This window comes from Pteropus medius, unplaced genomic scaffold (genome assembly GCF_902729225.1).
Source record: "Pteropus medius unplaced genomic scaffold, Ma_sr-lr_union100, whole genome shotgun sequence".
Lineage (NCBI taxonomy): Eukaryota > Metazoa > Chordata > Mammalia > Chiroptera > Pteropodidae > Pteropus > Pteropus medius.
The window spans coordinates 6,460,909-6,483,078 of NW_024352785.1; the positions used below are offsets into that span (position 1 = coordinate 6,460,909).

Here is a 22,170-nt window from a genome sequence, read left to right on the forward strand (position 1 = left end):
GGTTTAACGGACCCCTCTGGATCACACAGCCAGTTGGTGAGCAGATCTTTCCTCTTCATGATCAGTACTCTTTTCTGTTGCTCAATATCTTAGATTATATATTTATCATTATAACATTTTTAAACTTGAAAACAAGGTCCCTTTTACACATTAAGCAATTTGCGTTCATTAGTAATTATAACCATAAGATTCATATTACTCAATATATGTCATTCTTTATATAAATGTTTCACCAAGTAATGAGTCAAAGAGATACACTAAAATCTAGAAAGAGTAAAAATAGATGTGGTTAAATGTTTTTCTTTATATATTTAAATTTGAGTTAGTTTTAGAAAGGGACCAAAAGAAATGTGAGAAAACTGTGAGGCAACTCATAGATAAAACTATTTAAAAAGAGAATCTTCTTTAATTATCCTTAGTTGTTTCTACTTATGTTATATTAAAAGTATTTCTTCTTTTAAAAAAATTATTAGAAAAATAAATTTTCTATTTATAAACTATAAAATAATACATATATATGACAAAAATAAAATAGTAAAAGAATCAAGGTTTCGAAGAGTTCACTCCTTTTTTTTGGAATATATGTGAGAAAAGGAAATAAAGCATTATGAACCTTAGAGACTGAAGTTTACCTTTTGAAGAACATCAGTGTATAAAGTATATGAACAATTATACAAGTCGCTGTATTTCTGTTTACATAATACATTTGCATAATAATTTATTACATGTATTATAGAATTGATAGCCAGTTTTCTCTAATATTAATCACTAATATCTAAGTTAGAAATTAAAAAGGTTTTTCATAAATAAGGGATTATTTTAATTCTTCAATTTTGAACCATTTAAATTTTTTCAGTGGTTTTAATAGCATGTTCAATGTTATTACATATGAATTATCGAAGCATAAAAATGTTATACCTGCTTTCATTAATAGCCTGCACTTTACACAATTTTCTTTTAATAAAAATGTAATATCTTAAAATGTTCTTTTATAACAAACTAAATTATGTTGCAATTTTCCATTAAATAGCCAAGATGGACTCTATAAGGAAGATGGTATTGTGGCATTACTCTATTTAAAGTAGCAGCGATGCATATTGATGCCTGCTACTGATCATCTTAACTAACTACTGTCCAGGAAATGTGTGTATGGCTGCATGAATTTAGTGTCTTTTCTGTTCACTCCTCCCTGAAGCTAAAATCATCTTCGGTAATGCTTAATGAATTGGCTAGTACAATTATTTAATCATAGCAATCTTATCCGATTCATCACACATTGAGATATACTCACCATGTCAGAATCTCTGTTCTTATATTGTTCCTTGTTTTCCACAGGGCTAAAAACTGATCCAGAAAATAATTCTCTTTTACATATAATTTCCATGGTTTTCAGAATAATTTGCACATTTGAAAAGATGTTTGGATACTTGTAATATGATTCTCCAGAGAAAGAAAGTGCTTTTGTAAAAATAAAAATTTGAGAGAAATATTTCATTAATATCTTGCATAGTGTTCATTTGTCTTAGTTATTAAAATATAATTAAATTCAGTACTTTGATGCTGAAACTACTGTACAGTTTCCCATGTATTCAAGATTTATTATGTTATGTATGACACCTGCTGGTGTAATAGAAAACTACAAGGTAAATAATTCATACGTAAGAGTTTATATTATTCAGAGCAGCAATTGCATAATGGTTAAATGCCCAATTAAGTATAGTTACTGTACAACAATGCTTGGAAACTTTCAGCTGAAAATAAAGTTATAAGAGATACTATACTCATAATGGATACTTTAAAATGGTAATCCTACAAACAAATCAATGTCATTGCTTTCAATCTAACATTCTCCATTTTTATTCCTTTTCAAGATGTTCTTATTAATCTTTAAAAGTATGTATTTTAAATATAGCACCAATTATGTCATTTAACATAAGACTATGATGTTTAACAGAACCATCTTTGTGCTGTTCTTTTTATAAACTGTTAGACAATCTCTGAGTTTTAGTCTAGCGACACAGTGGAAAAATTAATAATAATCAATCTTCTACTGAATGGATATATGGATAGATAGCAACGGTTAATAGCCTCAGATAGGAATCAGCCTGTTGCTGAAGATAGAAATGTAGCCTAAGTAAGGCTCAATTTTACAGTATTTGATAAAAGGGAGAAATCTGGGGATTTTATCCTTATGTGAAACAAAGATATTGGTTTTCTTGGGACATATCCACAATAACAGGCTAATGTGAGAATTTCAGGTTTGATTCAAATAATTTTTCAATATTTATTTGCCACCATCATCTAAATATTTGATGAATCACTATGCTGAACACAGTGAGGAGTTAAAGAAAGGATTTATAATGTAATGATGAAATCAAAACAAGTGATATGATAGACATGAATTCTTTTTCTGCCAGTCTACAGCCTTGTCTTGGTTTTACACCCTGTCAGAACTTGTAGTAGTGGTACATGTCAGTCATCCTCCAAAACATTTCCACCTTTTATTCCCTCCTCCGTGACTTTTTCCATCAAACACCATTCTCTTTTTTTGTATCTTGAGTCCCTTCATCTCTTATTCTACAATATACTAATCTTCTCTTGTTTTGACGTTTTTTTCATCTAAACTATTGACATATTTCTTTTTCTTTGTATAGCTAAGATTTTCGAAATAGTTTGCTATCTCTGTCTTATGCTTAAACTTTCCCTTCACTCTGTTTATGTTCAATCTGAACTTTGCTTTTATCTCTCCACTCAGGATGCTCCTAAGATCAGCAGTGACCTTCTGATTGAAGAAACCCATCATCACTTCAGACTTCCTACTATTTAATATTTCTACAGCTGTTGATAATTTTGATCTTCTTGAATTACTTTTTTTTGGAGGGGGGGATTTCTATGTCATCACTCCCTCCTATTTCCCTTAATTTTCCTTTATTGATGTTTGTTATTCCAATAATCTATTAAATGCTTATGTTTCCCAAGATTCTATTCCTAGAATTAATTTATACTCACCACCACCTCCCAGGTTATCTCAGCCACGTTAATATGGATGACTGTCAAAGTTTTCATATTAATATCAATAAAATAATTGAATCCCAGTTCAATTATTTATTTCCCTAGTTCCAAATCTGTTTCTAACTGCTTGCTGAATATCTATACCTGAGTGATGTTTAAATTCAATATGCCCAATGTTCTTGACCCGATTAATCCATATGTAAAACTTAAGATTTCTCCTGAATTTCTCACTTTCCCTTATATATAGATTAGATCCAATAGATCACTAAGTGCAGTGTCTTTTCTCTCCTAAACATTTTCAAAGCTATTTTATTCCATCCTAGTCTCATTTTAATAGTTCATATATTTAACATCTTTTGCCTATACGAATATTGTAGCAAATTGACCTCTCGCATCCACTCTCTCCTTACTCCAGTCCAGCATGTCCATTGCCACTGGTGTTACCTAACTAAAATATGAATTTAATTCTATTAAATCCAGAGAGGTAGATACTATTACAGATGAGGAAAATTAGTTGGTCAAGGTCATAGACTTAATTAACTAGGACAGTTAAAAAGTAAAATCCATGCAATCTAGTTCAGAAACTGTACTCTTCAATAATATACCTATTATCTTTCATAAAAAATGAAATACAGCTTATGCTCTTCATAGTGATAGTCTGAGCTTCTCAAAATATAACATTAAAAATTTATAAGTATAGAAAAAAAAGGATAGTCTACCGTATAAATATGGTTGAAGCCTAAGCAAATGTTGTTTAAAACATTCTAGATGACCATGCAGGAAATAAATAAAAAGTCGTAAGAAGACCAAATAGCCAATCTGTCAAAAGAGAAAGAAAAAAGCGTTTCTGTGTTGCATCAATAAATGTTTAAAAACCATAAGGAAAATAAACTATTTTCTTATTACATTTGCTTTTGATGGAACAATTTCAAACTCTTGAGATTATGTGCTTTTGAAATAATTTTAAAATGTTTTATATCAAGGCTGAAATACTGGTTTGGCCAAAAAAAACTTTTATAAATCATCTCTACATTACATATAATGACCAACACTGAATATATTTTGTTCTATGTCCTTTAGAGGAGTATTTTTCGAATTGCAAGTCATGCCCTTTAAGTGAGTCATGAAATCAATTGAGAGGGGATTTTAAATAAAATGAAAGAGAAGAGAAAATATCATAGTACATTACACAGTTCCTTGTTTCAGTATATAAATAAATGTGTATTAATATGTGTACTGGATTGCAATGCAAAAGATATTTCACTATGGGTTTCAGTCAAAACATTTGAAAAACATTGCTTTAGATATTTTTGAGAAATATTCTGCCTGTGCATAGCATGCTGTACTAAGATCTCCAATCCCTCATGAAAAAAAATCATTACTACCCAAACCCTGTGAAGTTTAAAATACATGTATAGCTGAAACAGTTTTTTACATAGACTACAGAAAATGTACCACCTTCAAAATCATACGATATGCAAGATTTCACAAGAAATGACAAAAAAAAAAACCCATATAGTATAGAAATAAATAGTACACAAGTGCCTAAATTGCTAAATCATAAGTTTATGGAGAAGAACCAAATAATAATAACTACCACTATATAAGTATCAAGATATATGTGTATCCAAATCCATGTGACAACAATGCAGGGGATTATTTGAGCTACATGTAAAAAAAAAAATAACAAAATTCTAAAAATGATTCTACTAAATATCAGTGATTCACCCACAACTATTAAGCAAATAAGTCTAGTAGTTGCTTTGAATTCTACTAGACTTTGAACCCAGGACTGAATGTATTGTACCAAAAGTCATGAAATTTCTATTATAGCAGTGATTTTCCATATATTTATATCACAAACTCTATCGGTAAAATAAATTCTGAGAATGCCGCACTGATATTTGTAAGTGTATCCATAAATTATAAATGTGCACCATTTATAGACTTAAAAAATAAATAAAGATAAAATGTTTATAAGGCATGTTTGCGATATCTGCTCATATATACTACTTTGATATAGTACTGTGCTTCTCTAAGAGATTGAAATGAAAAATTAGAAGAAAATTTAGGATCTTGCAAGGGATTATAGCTAGATATTGAAATAAATATTACTGTTTAAAAATTTAATGTGGGAAAATATAAAAATACATGAAAAGCATATCAGTTTGAATAATCACTGTTTGTTATATTCCAATTTGGTTATGAGTTTCACCCGACCCAGAGGGTATCCCTAGTTATAATTGTGTTTGAAAAAATAATTTTAAAGCTTTCATTTATAATATTCTGAAAGGCTAGATTTTCACTGAAAAAAAAATTCTACCTTTCTATATCTCTAAGGAAATATGGGGCTTTCTGTGCATCTTGCCTCATGTCGCATTTGTGTACATATTCTTTCTGTAGCTTGACAACTCAAGCTTTGCCTTCTAGACTAAATCTCTGCTTATCAAGTTCTCTCTCTCTGCTCTCTCATCCTTCCTTCCTTTATTCTTTATCCTCCTTCTTTCCTTCTCTTTCCATCTCTTCTCTTCTGGGCTTTTTTCTTTCTTTCTTTGCAATTAATCCATAAAACCACTAGTTAAGCTAAATTCTTTTGACTAATAATAAATTTTTTGCAGGGAGCCATAATTATCACAGGGAATAGCACCACATAACATCCTGGTCAGAACCTGATAGAACATGAGCTACATGAAGATAATTTCCAATTTTATGGCTCTAAAATGACTTCAAATACTGAGAGAACAATTCTCTTCTCAAATTGGGCAAGCATTCAGCGTTATCTGTCAGCATTCTTAAATAAAAAATGGTATTGTAAAATCCTTAAAATAGAGAAGAGAAAAGCTAAATATACCCTAACACAAGGATAAACTTGATTTTCTGTTAAACAGTATTTTCTTACATAGTTGGTGGTAAATTTTCTCAAACTATTTCCATTTGGGTATCATGCAATAATGTATTATCCACATGTAGAGAAGATTAAAAAACTTCCAAACAGGAGAATATTCTATAATAAAACCAAGTGGACTGTTTAAATCCTAAAACAGATGTCATTTGACTACACATACTATATGCAGCAATTAAAACACATTAAAATATTTTAAAACATACCTTTGACAGCTTTATTTCAACTGAATATAAGTATGTCTTTAGGAATGCATCACAACAGAGTCGATATAAAATTGATTCCGCAACAAAAAATAAGGCAGGTAGATGATCATAATCAAAGGAAGCATGGTCCATGGAAGCATAAAGTATATTTAAAGCCTCTGCAATATCAGAAAGTAGAACCTCCATGATTTATAAATGATGTGCTGTTTTTCCACATGCAACAATTAAGTCTTGCAATTACGTGTTTACTCAGTCACCAAAACCAGATTATAGCTTTTAAATATTTAGTAATCCTTTGACACTCCCCCTGCCCGCCCGCCACCGCAATCAAGAGGTGAAGTCTATGCTCCTTTCCCCTTGAACTTGATCAGATCTTGCAACTACTTCAACCAATAGGATGTGGCAGATATGACACTGCATGACTTCCACGGATAGATCAGAAAAGACAACAGCTGCCACCTGGATCTTTTCATCAAGATACTAGCTTTGGAACCTTAAACTGCCATGGAGGAACTCCAACTACTCTGAAGTCACCCAGATTGGGGTAGGGGAGTGCAGGGGGAGAGAGAGAGAGAGAGAGAGAGAGAGAGAGAGAGAGAGAGAGAGAGAGAGAGAGTGATTGAGAGATGCCCAAGGAACTCTACCTGCTCCAGACAGCACAAAAAGCTCACCAGGCCATATACATAATGGTGTAGGAAATAGGACAGAATTGGATGGCAAAAGACGATGCTAAAGACAAGTGCTATAAAAGAGTGGAAGACTAGAAAATCAAAGGAGTGGAAGCAAGACTCAGTGGAACTGAATGAGGAAGAATATAGAGCTAAGGACCTAGAGCAAATTGCACCTCAAGTCATTACAAAGATTTTGATGGGCTGTCACGTAAATATCTGAAGAAGAACAGCAAATTCAGAGACTTGAGAAAGGAAAAGCCCTGGCATGTTTAAGAGACAAGCAACCAGAGTAAGACTGGAGCAGAGTGAATAAGTAAGGGAAGTAGCCAGGGGCCAGATCATTCAGAGCCTTGTAGCTTATTGTATGGAGTTGGGGATCATTTTAAGTGTAATCAGAAGGCACTAGAAATTATTTAAATTCTAGAATGGTTACTGCTGAGTGGAGGGTGGACTATAGAATGAGAAACAGACAAGATTATAGGCAGAACACAGAGTAAGAGGGAATTTCAGTTGTGGAGCTGGTGAAAAAGAATCATACTTAGGGTTTTTATTTGTATCTCAGTGTCTTAATGAGTTAAAAAGCTTTTGGCGGTGTGTAATGGAAAATTCAACAAGGTGTCTTCAAAATAAGTATGTTCATTACTTCACAACATCAAAGATGGAAAGGCTTCATGGCTGGCTAATATAACTACCCTCTATATGCATATTTTTTTCATCTTCTAGTTCCCCTGATGTATATGATGACTGCAATGACTGCTCATGCTCCAGGCATTTTGTTCTTACCTCACCATTTAGAGAGGAATCAAGAGGGGCGTAGGGAGTGAAGGGTGCTTTATTTCCAGACATGTCTTTGTCGAAAGCAACTTAATAAAAAGTACACAGAACAGGCTCATCTTTATATTTCTTAGTCGGGACTAGGTCATGTGACAACCCCTGATCTACTCATGGACAAGAAAAGGGGTGGATCACTATGATTAGTTTAGATGAACCATAATTTACCCATGAGGCTGGGAAGGGCCAGTCTTTTTATGAATCACACGACTGCAGGATATCTGAAAAAACTGAGGTTTAATTGACAAAGAAGAGAAAGTAGCAGCTGGTTGCTGGTAAGCTAAAAGTGTTTATTTCCATATCATTTAAACATTTAATAGAGGTCAGGCTGTGGATGGTACTGTGACAAAGTGCCATACAGGCAAGTTAAATACACAATGGTTCTTACTCTTCCTGTTGCTTTAGAGCTCCCAGATAGCACCGCAAAACCCAATGTACATGAGGAAATACTCTCTGACCTCATATGCTTAACATTCTAAGACTCGTTTTAAAAGGCACACACATAAAATTTAGGATAATGAGGGAAGGAGTTTTACCTCTTTAGAAATAATGGCTTTTAATTTCTTTTTAAAATTGGTTGGAGGGTACTTTGAAAAGAGACATATCAGTTAGAAATGATAAATGAAAGGGTAATGAGTAAAATGGCTGTTTAAATAAGTGAAAAACAAATGGCCGTTTGGTTCATGTTTTATGAATAAGAATTATAAAATGCAGAAATAAGTTTTCTAAAGTATAGTGCCTATTGTAATTGAAAATCACTAAATGCCACTTTATATTACTTTTTAATTAAAGTTACTTTTAGGAAAAAAAAGCAATAAAGACAATGCTGAGCAAGATTTTAAAACAATTTTGTAATTAAAATGTTGAGGAGTCAAATTCATAAGTTCAAAATTACAAAAGGAATTTTCATCATGAACATTTTGATATAGAATGGCAAGTTTTTCTTAGATCCTGCATAATTTCTAAATGCTAAAATTCTAAAATTGTATCTTTACTGCTAATCTAGAAAACCCTTCAGATAACTAAGAAGAGTTTAGTTAGAGCACATACCGTCTTGTATGTCTCCTTTGCATTGAGCCAGATATGTTACTTCAGTCCATGCAGTAGGAAGATGCACATGCTTCCCAGTGCCTAAGGTCTTGAGACCCAATTTTCTCTGTTATGGGGAAATATGAAAGAGGCAAACAAAAATGTACTGATTATTGTTTGTTTGTTTGTTTATTTTCAAAGTCCACCAACTAGAAGAGAAAGTTCATATACTAAGTAAATCAAATAGTGTACCATTACCTTACATCGGAGAATGTTTTTTCTAGCTAGGTCCAACAATTCTTCCTTCTCTTTTGGATCTTCTGTTTGGTTGAATCTCAAGATGAATTCTTCTGTGATTGAAAATGGTAGCCTGAATAAACAAACAAATGTCAATAATTATGGCTATCATTTCCAAATTTTAATTAATCAACTTCCAGTGGCTAAATACACCTATTTTTAAAAAGGTACCTTACCTTATAAAAATGTTTCACATAGAAAACAAATCAGTAAAATAAAATAAAAAAATATATATATATGTATAGGCCTCCTAGATTGATCTTATCGTACTTATCATACTTGGATTGAGAAACATAATTCTCATGATGTCAAATAGCTTTGTGACCTCTGAAAAAAAGTTTCTGAGGTGATTGCCAGAAGTCTTATAGGTGTATGCCTTCTTCACAGGGAAGATCCAGTACAGCTTCAATTATGTTAAAGACTGATTTATCTCTTCACATATATCAGTGTTGGTTCAATTTAAACTAAACCTTTTTCCTTCCATGTAAGTGGAATCAGTTCAACTGTGGCTGGAGTAAAGTGAACAGGGGAAGAAAGATGTATGTGGTAAGGTCAGAGAGGTGACAAGTAGCTAGATTAACTCTGAATGAGATGGGAAGCTATTACAGGATTTTGATAAGAGGAGTGGCATGATTTAATTTAATTTAAGAATCATTCTGATACTGTGTTAAGAGTTGGAATGTGGGGAGGTAAGATGAAACAAGGAAAGGAGCAAATATATACTTAGATGAGAGGTAATGGTGGCTTGGATTGGGATTATAGCAATGTGAGTAGAAAGAAGAGTTTGAATAATGTATATATTTTGACATTAGCTCCAACCAGATTGCCCACTGAATTAGAAATTAAGTGTGAAACAAAAAAGGAGTTATGATTAACTTGAGTAACTGGAAGGATGGAATTGTTATTTACTGAGATGGGGAAGATTGCTACAGGAGCAGATTTGGGGTAAGGGTAGAGAATAAGTTCATTATTGGACATGTGATGTCTGAGATGCCCATGCCCATCCAAGAGGAGATGTAGAGTATGCAGTTGAATATATGAGTTTAATTTCAGGAAAAGGGTTCAGGTTAGATACATAAATGTTTGAGTCAATAACATACATAAGGTATTTAAGTCTTATGAATAGAAAGGATCTCATGGGAAAAGTGTAGAGAGAGTACACAGTATTTCAAAGATAATTGAGACAAATAACTTGAGAGTGTATACAAAAGAATGAGTAGAGTGATTATAATAATGTACCACAGAATGGGCATGGGATCAAAAGTGACATCAGAGGAATAGTGAGTAGGTAGTAGAATCAATGAGTTGTTTATATGTGTAGTCAAATAATTGTTGGAGTCATGTTAATAGGAGTGATCTGAAAGAATAAAACACATTTTTAACATCTTACTATATTCGGGATTTACTGAATTAGTTGCTCTGTGAGGTATAGAGAGAAAAACATGAGTAAAAATCAGATTTTATCCCTGGGTAATTCATAGTCCTATTGGGGAGATAGCTGTATGCAAAAGTAATTACAATGGTCACGAACATAAACCGACCTATATGCACTCTTCTTAAGAAACGGAATCATGTATGCAACACTTTAGCATGCTTTCCTTATTAAATTTATCAGACATTTCTCAAGTTAACTGAACTTAATATGTGGCAATATGGATGTAAATAACAAATGCTACAATTCTTTTATTGATTGACATTTCCTGTTACTTCCTGTATACTTCTGGCCAAGCTATCTAAAAAGAAGGCCTGGTATTCAACAAGTGTGCACTATTCTGATTTATCAATTGCCACACTATATCAATAGTTAAGTATTTTGATTACCAACTCTTTTTCTAAATATATTTTTACAAAACATCATAAGAGAATGAAAAAACAAAACTTCAAGTGGTAGAACATTTTTTCAACACATATAACTGACACAGGGCTTATATCCAGAATATGTAAAAAATTCCCAAGCAACAGAAACACGGAAAGGAGGTTTAAACAGGCAATTCACACACACACACACACACACACACACTCCAAGTGGCCAATAAATATGTGAAACAATGATGAACACAATAAATAGGGAAATACAAATCAAAACCACAATGAGATGCTACTAACACTTCAAACGGTTCACATCCACCAGAATAACTAACATTTAAAAAATGGAAAAACCAGGAATTATAGGTAATAGAAACTCTCACAAGCTGCTTGTGGCAGTGTAAATTGGTACAACCACGTTAGTAATCAGTTGAGTGTTACCTACCAAGATTGAAAAGAGACATACCCACTGATTTAGCAATCCCACCACTTTGATAGATAGCAAACAGAAATATGTATACCTGTACAGCAGGGGACAGATAACCGAATGCTTTCATAAGAGCTAAAATCTGGAATCAAACTGATTCTCTATCTCATGAACCAAAAAGTGTGGTATGTCTGTGAATAAAGGGTGAACAAAAACATTCTCTCCTTTTGTATAGACAAATTTGACCTTGGGTTAATTTTTTCATTTCATCTCCATGAAAATCTATTGAAAGTGGATGTCAGCTCCGTTGTTGAAACCATTGCTTATGGTAAAAATGACCTGATTAGTATACTACATCTGGACTAGGAGGACTGTGAATAAACTATAAATACCAAATAAGGAGAGCCTTTTGTCTTCCCAGAGTTCACATCCTTTGCAGGAATCCATGAATCTGTTTTTTAAAAAGTTATTGGTTCCACTTTGGGATGGGGAATTCTAAACCCACATCCTTTGTACCCAGGTCTCTGAGTTTTGTGTCCTCACAGGAGCAGTCATTCAAAGGTGCTCAAGAAGATTAGCTCCTGTTCTTTTCTGTTGTGTGGGCTGCTATGAGACCACTCTCGGAAGGTAAACAACCGCCACTCCGCTGGCATTCTGAGTTTCCGGTGCTGTATACCTGCTCAGTGACAATGTCAGTGGTTAATGTGAAGTATCATAATCATGTGAGTCTGTGTGGTTGAGTCTGAGAAGACCCAAGAGTGGGTATTAATATTAAAGAAATGAAAACAAACAAACTGCAGCAATATGCACAATACGGATGATCTCACAAACATAGTATTAATTCAGAGACAGAATAATATATACACTACAATATTTATTTCATTTATATAAAGCATGAAACTGAAAAGAAAACCAAAGGAAAGTTAGGAGATTGGAGAAAGCAGGAGAAAAGTGTATTTTATTAGAAAGATTTACAAAAGAGGTTTCTGAAAATCATTTACTTCTTCACCTGGTAAGTAGACAAGTGTTTGCTTTATAATAACTTTTAACCTTTATATTTATTTTTGCATACTCTTCTATATGCGTGTTAACATTTCACAACAAAAAAGTTTTAAATATTAATGGCAAGATCTAAGAGTATGTGCATTTTTAATTATAATAGATTTTTAAAAATACTTTATCAAAAAAATTCTAATCATTCATATTCATACCAGGAAAGCATGAAAATGCCCATTTTTCCACATTCTCACCAGAACAGGATAATATCAACTGCTTTAGTTATTGTCAATTTGATTTATGAAAATGGTACTTCCTTATGGTTTAAACTTTGTATTTCTCTAATTACTTGCATTCCTGAACACATTTTCTATATGAATGGCTTTATATTCATTCTTACATTTTCTATTCTGTAGCAAGCATTTTTATATATCTTGTTCATTGTTTTCGTATTAATCTTTTTGTCTTTTTTCCTATCAACTTGAGGCAATATTGCACAGTGGTTAAGTGCACAGGCCTAGTAGCTGGACTGTCTATGGTTTGAGTCTTATTCCGTCTCTTATCAAATCTGTAACCTTAGTTTATTTAACCTATCTGTGCCTTAATTTCTTTGTCCATAAAATAGAAAAGTAAATAGACATTTTTCATAGGTTCTTTTGAAAGTTAAATGTAATAACATGTATTGTACTTAGAAGAATGTCTGGCATGTGCCTGGCACATTATTTCTGGGGTTTCTTGCTTAGATGATCTCCCTCACTCAAATAATATACAAATAGACACGTAAATTTTCTTACAATAAAATTTTACATTTATATTTTTAATCCATTTGCAATTTATTGCTGAAAATGTCGAGATGTGGGACTCTTGGTTTTACTTTCAATGTATTCTCATAGTGACTTTCATCCAACAGTATGGAAGAGAGGGAGAAAAAGATTAACTTTATAGTGATGAAATCTGACAAATACTACTTCAGCCAGGAGATCAGATTCAATATCCACAGTGATCAAATGTGTTGACAGTTTGTACCCTTGATGTGATGTGATGAAAATGCACTTAAATTCTGTGGCTTTCTCACCAAAAAAAACCATAACCCCAATCTAATCATGAGAAAAACATGAAAAAAAAAAATATCTAGTAGAGGAACATTCTACAAAATGCCTGACCAAGACTGCTCAAAACTGTCCAGGTCATCATAAACAAGGAAATTCTGAGGAACTATCACAGTCAAGAAGAGCTGAAGGAGACATGGCACTGAAATGTAATATGGTGTCCTGTATAGAGTCCTAGAATGGAAAAAAGACATCAGGTAAAAACTAGGAAAATTTGAATAAAATATGGGTTTTGGTTAGCAATGATATATTGATATAGTTCAATATTGTGAGTAATATACCAGACAAATGAGATGTTAATAATAGAAGAAACTGGGTGCTAGGTATATGGGAACGCTTCATACTATCTTTTGATATGTCTGAAGCTACTCTAAACAATAAATATATCTAAAACTGTTCTAACCAGTTTTATATATAAAGCTGTTCGAAATAATAAAGTGTATTTTAAAAGAAGTGTTGATAGGTAAGGGAGAAAAATTCACTTGAAGATAGAGTCTATCAGTCATTTGTTAATTTAGTGCTTCATTCTATATTAATTGAGCACCTCTGTGAGTCATTCTTCCAGGTAAGAGGACACGAAACAGAAGAGAATCAAAAACAGATGTGCAGTCACCTGCTTCATGGATCATATAGTCTATTGGGAGGAGAATAGATAAACATTAGACAAGAAAACAAATACATGAACAAGATGATTTCTGAGAGTAAGTGCTGTGAATACAGAGGCAGAGTGGAGTGGAAGAGAAAGAAAGCTGCTTTATATTAAGCAATCAGGGAAGAGTTTGAGGAGAGACATCTGAGCTAAGATGAGAGAGAGACCAAGAAGACAAGGGATGAAGACAAAGGAGAAACTGATAAGAGTGGGGAGATAGCCCTGGACTAGATTTTGCAGGGTATTTAGACCAGAAGCTAGGGTCTAAATACTCTAGATGTACTGGGAAGAAACTGAAGAGTTTAAATTAGAGCACTACAAGATTTCATTTACATTCTCAAAAGATAGCTAAGGTTGTTGTTCACATAGCAGAAGCAGGGACATTAATTAGGAGGCAGAATGACAGGAATTAGATGACAGTGACTTGGTGGAGGCAGGGGTACTTGTGGAGATGAAGAAACCACTTAAGGTCACATAATTACAAAGGGCCAAGAATTCATCTCAGGTCTAATTCTAAAGCCCACAAAAATCCGTTTCATAATTTAATATTAATGTATCTGTCTTATATTCCTTTCTATAACTTGAGATTCGGAAGTTTTTCCTTATTGCTGAATATACAATTTCCTTAGTGAACACCTGATGACTCACTGATTCTCAACTGTACTTTCTCTGTTTTAAAGGGAAAAAAAGGAGGCTCAGAGAAGTTAAGTATCAAATTCAAAGTCATGGCTTTAAAAGTGAACGAAGTCAATATTTGAAATAAGCTGTTTTTCCATTTAGCTCTTTTTATAAGATCCCTCAGAATGTATTACAGTATAAGAATAAGTACTATATGTATTCTTCTTTTTAATAGTCAATGCAATTTAATCAGATTGCCCCACTACCAACCATAGACACCTCCCAAACACAACAAACACATACATGCATACATACACACACACACACACACACATTAACTCAAGGTTTCAAATACAAATTAAAAATACGTTTTCTAAAATGAGACATTTTACCTCAGATTTTTCATAGGCTCTGAGGAAAATGATTTTATTTCTAAAGCTGAGTAAAGCCTCAGTATGAAAATAATATCTAATTCAATTTCTATACTTGGAAAATATTTTATAAATAATTTTAGTTTTGTCAATTACTTTGCAATATGACTTGTGGCCTGTATGAATCATAGGAAACATGGAAAGCTAATGTTTTTCAGCTTTTTTTATGGATATCATGTACTTAATTGGTCTCCCACAGCTCATGTCAATAAATGTTTAATGGGAAAGAAATACAACTATTTTAATCATTTCTTGCCCGTCGCAAATAGAGATTTTATACAAATTAATGCTTATTTAATGATAAATACAACACATGATAAGAAGCAAAAGGAAACTTTAAAAAGTAAATATAGGCATTTGAAAAAAACATATTTTAGCTTCACACATTCCAATTTTTTTCAAAATATCAAAGAATTTCACAAAGGTAAATGTAATCTACTATAAACAATAAGTCAGTCCTGTTGAACGGGTAGTGACTAAAGATAATCATTCTAATTTTCATATAAAGAAAGTATACTAAAGTCTTCCAACTGCATGGATACCCAGTCCAAACTGACCCTTTATATACATTATCTATGAATTCAAAACTTTTTTTAACTGACAATTCATTTGTTTTGTAAATATTTAATGGAAGCCTCCAACATTCAAGGTATTTTGCTAGATACAATGAGGGCTAAAAGAGCAACCAGGCCCGGCCTCAGGAAGTTCACAATCTAGGGGGAAGTGAGACACATCACAAAAGATGTAACATAAAGGAGACATACTGAATGAATGAATAAATGAATGAATGAATGAATGAATGAATAAATAAAAGCTGTGTGAGTTCAGAAGTAGACATCGTGATTCCAAAACTTCCTAATCCTATAATCTTTTTTTAATAAGTATGAACTATAATTTCTCATCTGTGGAAATGTGGAAAAAATCTTGTAGAAGTTTATAAAACATTAAACCTAGAACACAGTCTCATTCCTGGCATATATTCAGCAGAAGATAACTGTTAGTCATAAGAATTGTTGGTTTTGGTTGAAGATTCAGAAAAAGCTTCTTTGCAGAAATGGCACTTGAGCTATACCTTGAAGTATGGACAGGAACTGAAATGTGACAGACTAGCAGTTATCCTTTCAAAATCCTTTCTCTGCTTCTTCCTGGGCGTACGATCTACCAGCTACAGTTTATATTTCCCAGTCTTTCTGGCAGGTGGGTATAGCCACAGGGCCAAGCCCATGGGATATGAGCAGGTATAATACATGAGAATTTCAGGTCACCTCTAATTTAAAGACAGGCCATTTTCTCTAGAATAAGATTTTTTTTCTACTTCCAGTGGACTGAAACACAAATATAGTGCTGAATCAGTTTTGATTAGGCAAATGAGTATAATTCTCTATGAGATCATGAGGGTCCTGAGTTTCTCACTGAACCCAAATACAGAGCTATCCTGAAAACTATGCACTGGATTCACATGTCAGATAAATACACTTTAATCTTACACTGAAATTAGAGGCCTCTTTTATTGTTGAGGAGAGACATCTGAGCTGCCTACATCAATGTCCATTCTCCATTTCTTACTAAATGATTCTAAGTAAAATTCAGATACTAGTTCAAGGAAGTCTCCTAAAAAAATCCCCACAAGTCTATGGCCATGCTACCCTGAACAAGTCTGATCCTGTCTGATCTCAAAACTAAGCAGGGTCAGGCCTGGTTAGTACTTAGATGGGAAGACCACCTAGGAAGATTAGGTGCTGCAGGCATAATAAATAAATAAATAAATGAATGAATGAATGAATGAATGAATAAATAAATAAATAAATAAAGGATTGTAAATTGACAAGGTCCTTGCAATCTGTGAGATCAACCAAGGGTTGCCTCTCCTAAAAAATTAAAAAAATAACAAATTAATAAATTAATTAATAAATTAATTAATTTAGAAAAAACACACAAGCCCTTTTTCTGCTCTTTCTCTATTTTGCTACATGAAGCATGACTGTGATAGCTGGAGCTTCAGCAGCTATGTTAGATTATGAAATGGCCTTAAGAGGAAGCCATGTGCATCAGAGAGCTAATTAAAAGGAGCCTAGATCCCATAACACCATACCAGTTCTGGACTGACTATAGTCAAAGAAATTGACTTCTATTTTGTTTAAGTAGCATTGCTATTTTATATTTTTTTTAGTTGCAGTGGGTACCAATTCTATATTCTACATAGACTTTTGAGTTTTATTTGATAAATGAGAGGGAATTATTGAGCTGCAGAGTGATGAGATTACAACTTTGCTTTAGGATGACTAAACTGAAAGTTGTATGTTGAATGGTTTGGAGTGAGGAGTGACTGTTGGTAAATAGGCAATTATTTCAACAATTTAGTTAAGAAGTAAGAAAGGTCTCAACTGAAGCAATAATAATGAAGAGTGAATGAATGTGAAAGATTAGATAGAAGCTAAATCAAAAGAGCTTGATGACTATGTGACATGAGAAAAGAAATTGTGAGGTGAACATACAGATAATCTCAAGATTTTGAGCCTACAGAGTTAGCTGTAGAGAGTTGGAACGAAGTCAGTTAGACGAAGGAATTTGAGTTGATGATCTATGTCATTCTGGACATATAGACTATGACTTACCTGTGAGACATCCAAATGGAGCGGCCTGTAATCTAAATGAACTTGTGAAGTAGGCATTACAAAGTGAATAAAATCTAGAAATAAAGACTGAAGATTCATTTATATATCAGTGATACTCAAAGCCATGAAATTTCTAGGGGAAGAGTACTGAGAAAAACTAATATCTTTGGACAAATCTCACAGTTACAAAGTAAGAGGGGAAGAAGAAAATATGATAGGAGATTCAGAAAAGTACAATAATGGAATTCAAATATCTGTACAATTTGGAGTATTAACTCCTTCTCTGAGAATTGTTCATTACTCATAATCTCAGCTAGTATGTCTAAATTCTATATTAGTATCACATGGCACCACACCTCCTCACAGCTGTAATTGATTGGGTCACAATGATATCTGACTCAAGTTAGCCCAGTTCGATCCTCATGGGATTTTTTAATAATTAGCTGATACTTTAATTAGTTAATGTTAGAGTTGAAAGGCCATATAGAGCCAAGAGGTAGCTTTTGCGGAAATGTCAATCAAGATGACAAAACACCCCAAATTTATAAAGTAAATTTCTGTACATGTCATTATGAATATTTACTTATTCATCATTGTAGCACCTGATCAATGTTTGTTGGATAATTTATTGATGTATAGCCAGATCCCTACCTTTTTAGAGTTTATAGTCTAGTATACATACAGACTATATCTGTCAACCATTTTATCTTTAGGCATCTTTTAGAAAACACATAATGAATACTGAATGAATAAGTGAGGTTTGACTATAGGGCTCCATAAGACAGCCCTATATCCTTCCCTTACATTTTTCTTCTGCTTGAGTTAAATTGAATGTGCCTGTTCCATGTAAACAATCCTAAACTGAGATACCAAAGAACAGAGAGAAGATGAAGACCTAACTCCAAATGTACATGGGCAGAGATATCAAGGCTAAGGACAACAAGAAGGTCATTCGAGTTAATGTCAGTGGAGATATTTAAGAGTTTCCCTAAATAAAAACAGAACCCAGATTTCATATTTATTAAATACATGGATAAAAAAATTAAGTGTATTGGTTATACTTTTGGTACATTTGATATTATGGGAAAGTGAAAGAATGAAATGGAAACAGACAGAAATGCTGAATAACAACCTAGCTTCTCCTAAAAAACTAGAAGAACCAGCAGAATTAAAGAATGGTCACATTTTTAGGTATGTATATCATACAATTGAATGTACAAGGAATCTAGGGACAGATTTGTTAATCTAAAAGGTATAAATAAAGAGTTGATGACATAGGCATGTACAGAAATTTACTTTATAAATATCTGCCCTAAACTTATCAATCTTAATGCATTGATCTTGGGTCTGGGCTTTTAAAGTCAGACACTGGAAATATCCTCTACCATCCCTGATACCTGTGTAATTAATTACATCATCTTTGCATTGTAGATCCAATAGGCCTTTAGTATAAAACCAGAAGTATAGGCCTTAGGTTCATTTTGAAAAATATCTATAGTTTTATATATTCTTTTATTAAGTCTTTGTGCTCTTTAGAATACATATTTCTAATTCGGTTTAGTAAATATAATATTGTCTTAAGCCTTGAAAATGCAAACTCTCCTAGTTAGTAGTTACTAATAAAGAGAACTCTAAACAGATAAGGGACAAGGGGGCTGTTAATACAGACTGAATTCTGAGCAGAAAGCCATGCAGAAGAAAATCGAAGCCTGAAAAATATTTACAAAAATAAAAACTATCTTCTTTTTCTAAATGTATGTTCTTATACTTGCAACCATTCTGCATTTGGTAACAGTCAATGGTCTTTTCAAGGTTGTCTGTAAGAAGCCTACGGTTAAAAAAATCTACTTGTAAAGCTTAATGCCTTCTCTTGTGAAATGTAATTATTAATACCAAAGAGGAGTAATTGGCTGTCATGGGTAACAGTACTCAAATTGATGTATCTAACTACTAAAGACAGATAACCTTTGACTGCGTTTTTTTGCTTAGAAAAAGAATGTCAAACTTTATCTCTGTCTCTTGTTAACCAAAGAAAAGCAAAAATCAATGACTCTGATAGATTCATCTTAAAATCATGCATATGAATTTCCTTTTGACAGTGGGCCAATCGTCCTATGATGCCACAAAGAAAGGTTTGATGAAATTAAAAATACTCCTTCTTAGGGAAGATCTCACCAAAAATGTAAGAAAAAATATCTCTAAGAAGTAAATGGAGTAGAACCTAGGAAATGCTTGTTCTTCTATAATACAAGTTTCTGCCAGAGAACTCTAGGAATTAGCTAATTCATGTGGAGATATAAATATTAGGGAGTGAGATGAGCAAGTCTGAGTGAAAAAAGTGGTGTCAGTAGAGGGATAATAATAATAATAATAATAATAATAATAATAATAATAACAACAACAACAACAACAACAATGATAACAACAATGGTAACAACAAATTCTATATTATACTTAGCACAGAAATAGCCATCCCTTCACTATGTTTGAGAAGGGGTTAGCCCCCAGGATGATGGCCATTACAGTCAAACTTTCTCTACTGACCCAATTGGATCAAGGCCAAAAAATGAATCTTATTCTTGTTCAGTTACACAGTAAATGAGTCATCTGGCAGTAGAATAAAGCTGAAATAATAAGCAAAATTATGGAGCACTGCTTAGAGGCTTTGTTCAAGAAAATTCACCTCAAAAATCACCAGGAAATGTTTTTTCAAGGTCAAGGAAACCAATTTAACTGCTATAAAAAGTGAAATTATTCTAAGTTAATCAATATAGATTCTCAATTCTTTTTCATGAAGTAGAGACCAAGATAAGCAATCCATATGACATGGCAGCTCCAAGGTGTGAAACTTCTAATGTTTTTAATCTGGTTACTCTGCAATTCTCAACATACAACTTTCATTTCATGGCCTAACATGTCTGCTAAGCTGCTGCAATCACATCCTCATTCCAACTAAAAGAAAGAGATAGTAAGAAGAACTATTCCACTTAAAAGAGTGTGAAGTACCAGCAGTACACATCATTTCAGCTAACATATAACAGACCAGGATTACATCCATGACCACATCTAGAAGCAAGGGAAGCTGAGAACTGTATTCTTTAATGGTTGGTCATGTGTCCACCTAGATGTTCTATTAGTTTAGAAGAAAAAGAAAATAGATATGAGAGGAGAGGCAATTGGCAGTCTTTGCGTTGGTTTATCATAAATAGACTGATATACTAGTACAAATTGCCACTAATTAAGTACCAACTGGAAATTCCTCAGGGCATCATTGGTTCTGTAAGGGACTAACTTTCAATGATATCCTTTTTAAGGCAAATGCTAGGCCATGGAGGAAAGACTCATGTTTCATTAGCCAGTCACCTTTTTTGTGATCTTGATAATATCAGCTTCACATGAGGATAAAGGGGGTAATTGGCAATATTTGGAATATGCAGTACCTTCTTCCATGAAAAGTTTAGTGTTTTGGTGAATGTGTTAGGGGTACAGCATGATGAAAAATAAATGATAAAATCCCAAATCTAAGGAGTTTTTAAAATACAGAAGAATAACTGTAGGAAAACATGTTTTCTGGGATACAGGAAGACTAACGACCGAATAATGGATTTAGGACACCTAGGCAATGACTCTACTTTTTCCCTATATTAAACTGTGAATCACTGATACTGAGTTGAGTTTAGAGATAAGAAAAATATGATGTCTGAAAACATCCCCGAAATGAAAGCGTACAAAGCTTGTAAGCATTCCGTGATCAATACTTATATTGGATATAAACATTGTGCAGTGTCTCAGATTGACTTGATGCCTGCGTGACTGAAACACTAAGCTGTCCCTCCCCTTCCACATTTTGAGCAGCCAAAAGCCAAGTGACACAATATAGAAGTATAAATGAGTTAGCACCTATAGGGTGAATCTTGACCAAAGAAAATGCTAGACAGGAGGGAGCAGAGGAGACGAATACCTCTCCTCAATTTTCCATTCTACGGTCTACTGTGAGATGTGGTTTCTTCTTGAAATCTGTCTTGATTAAGTCCCACGTGTCAAGTATGGACATGGCTCTGCTGTCTCTCTTGGTGTCAAATTGCGATTTAGTGATCAAGGTAGGAATACATCAAGATTTCTTGCTTCACTTTCTTTTTTTAATTTTTTTTTCACCTTCACTGCATTGACCTTATATATTCCAAATAAAGTATTAGAATCTTAATCCTCTTCTTATAATCTGCCTTCTAGAAATTAGGGCCAAAACAATGGTGTAAAACAAGTATAAGAGGACTGTGATTTCTAAGATCTTGCAAGACCCTGCACACTTTGTACAGATAATCTCATCAGTAGCTGTTGATCTCTCATTTGGGGAAAATACATCGTAAAGGAAGCTATGCTGCAATATGTGTATTTATGCTCTTTATGGCCATCCAGCTCTTAAGTTACCATATTTTGAGCTAACTCATTTGTAGCCAACCCAAATGCTATAAGTATAGATATCTTAGGCTAAAATTAACAGATATAATTACACATTAGAATTTTACTTAAAGGCTTATAATAACTCAGATAAGTGAAAAACAAGTAACTAT

General features: G+C 33.2%; 1 protein-coding gene across 1 annotated transcript in view; it reads right to left on the reverse strand.

Annotated features, from left to right (window-relative positions):
• TMEM232 (transmembrane protein 232) overlaps nt 1–22,170 on the reverse strand; it is a 156,725-nt gene that overhangs the window by 117,826 nt on the left and 16,729 nt on the right. Inside the window, exons 3-7 of the mRNA XM_039848420.1 lie at nt 8,910–9,021; nt 8,673–8,778; nt 6,121–6,278; nt 3,732–3,831; nt 1,292–1,458 (exon numbers count right to left, since the gene is read on the reverse strand). Coding sequence (XP_039704354.1) covers nt 1,292–1,458; nt 3,732–3,831; nt 6,121–6,278; nt 8,673–8,778; nt 8,910–9,021 — 643 coding nt within the window. The remainder of the gene's footprint in view (nt 1–1,291; nt 1,459–3,731; nt 3,832–6,120; nt 6,279–8,672; nt 8,779–8,909; nt 9,022–22,170) is intronic.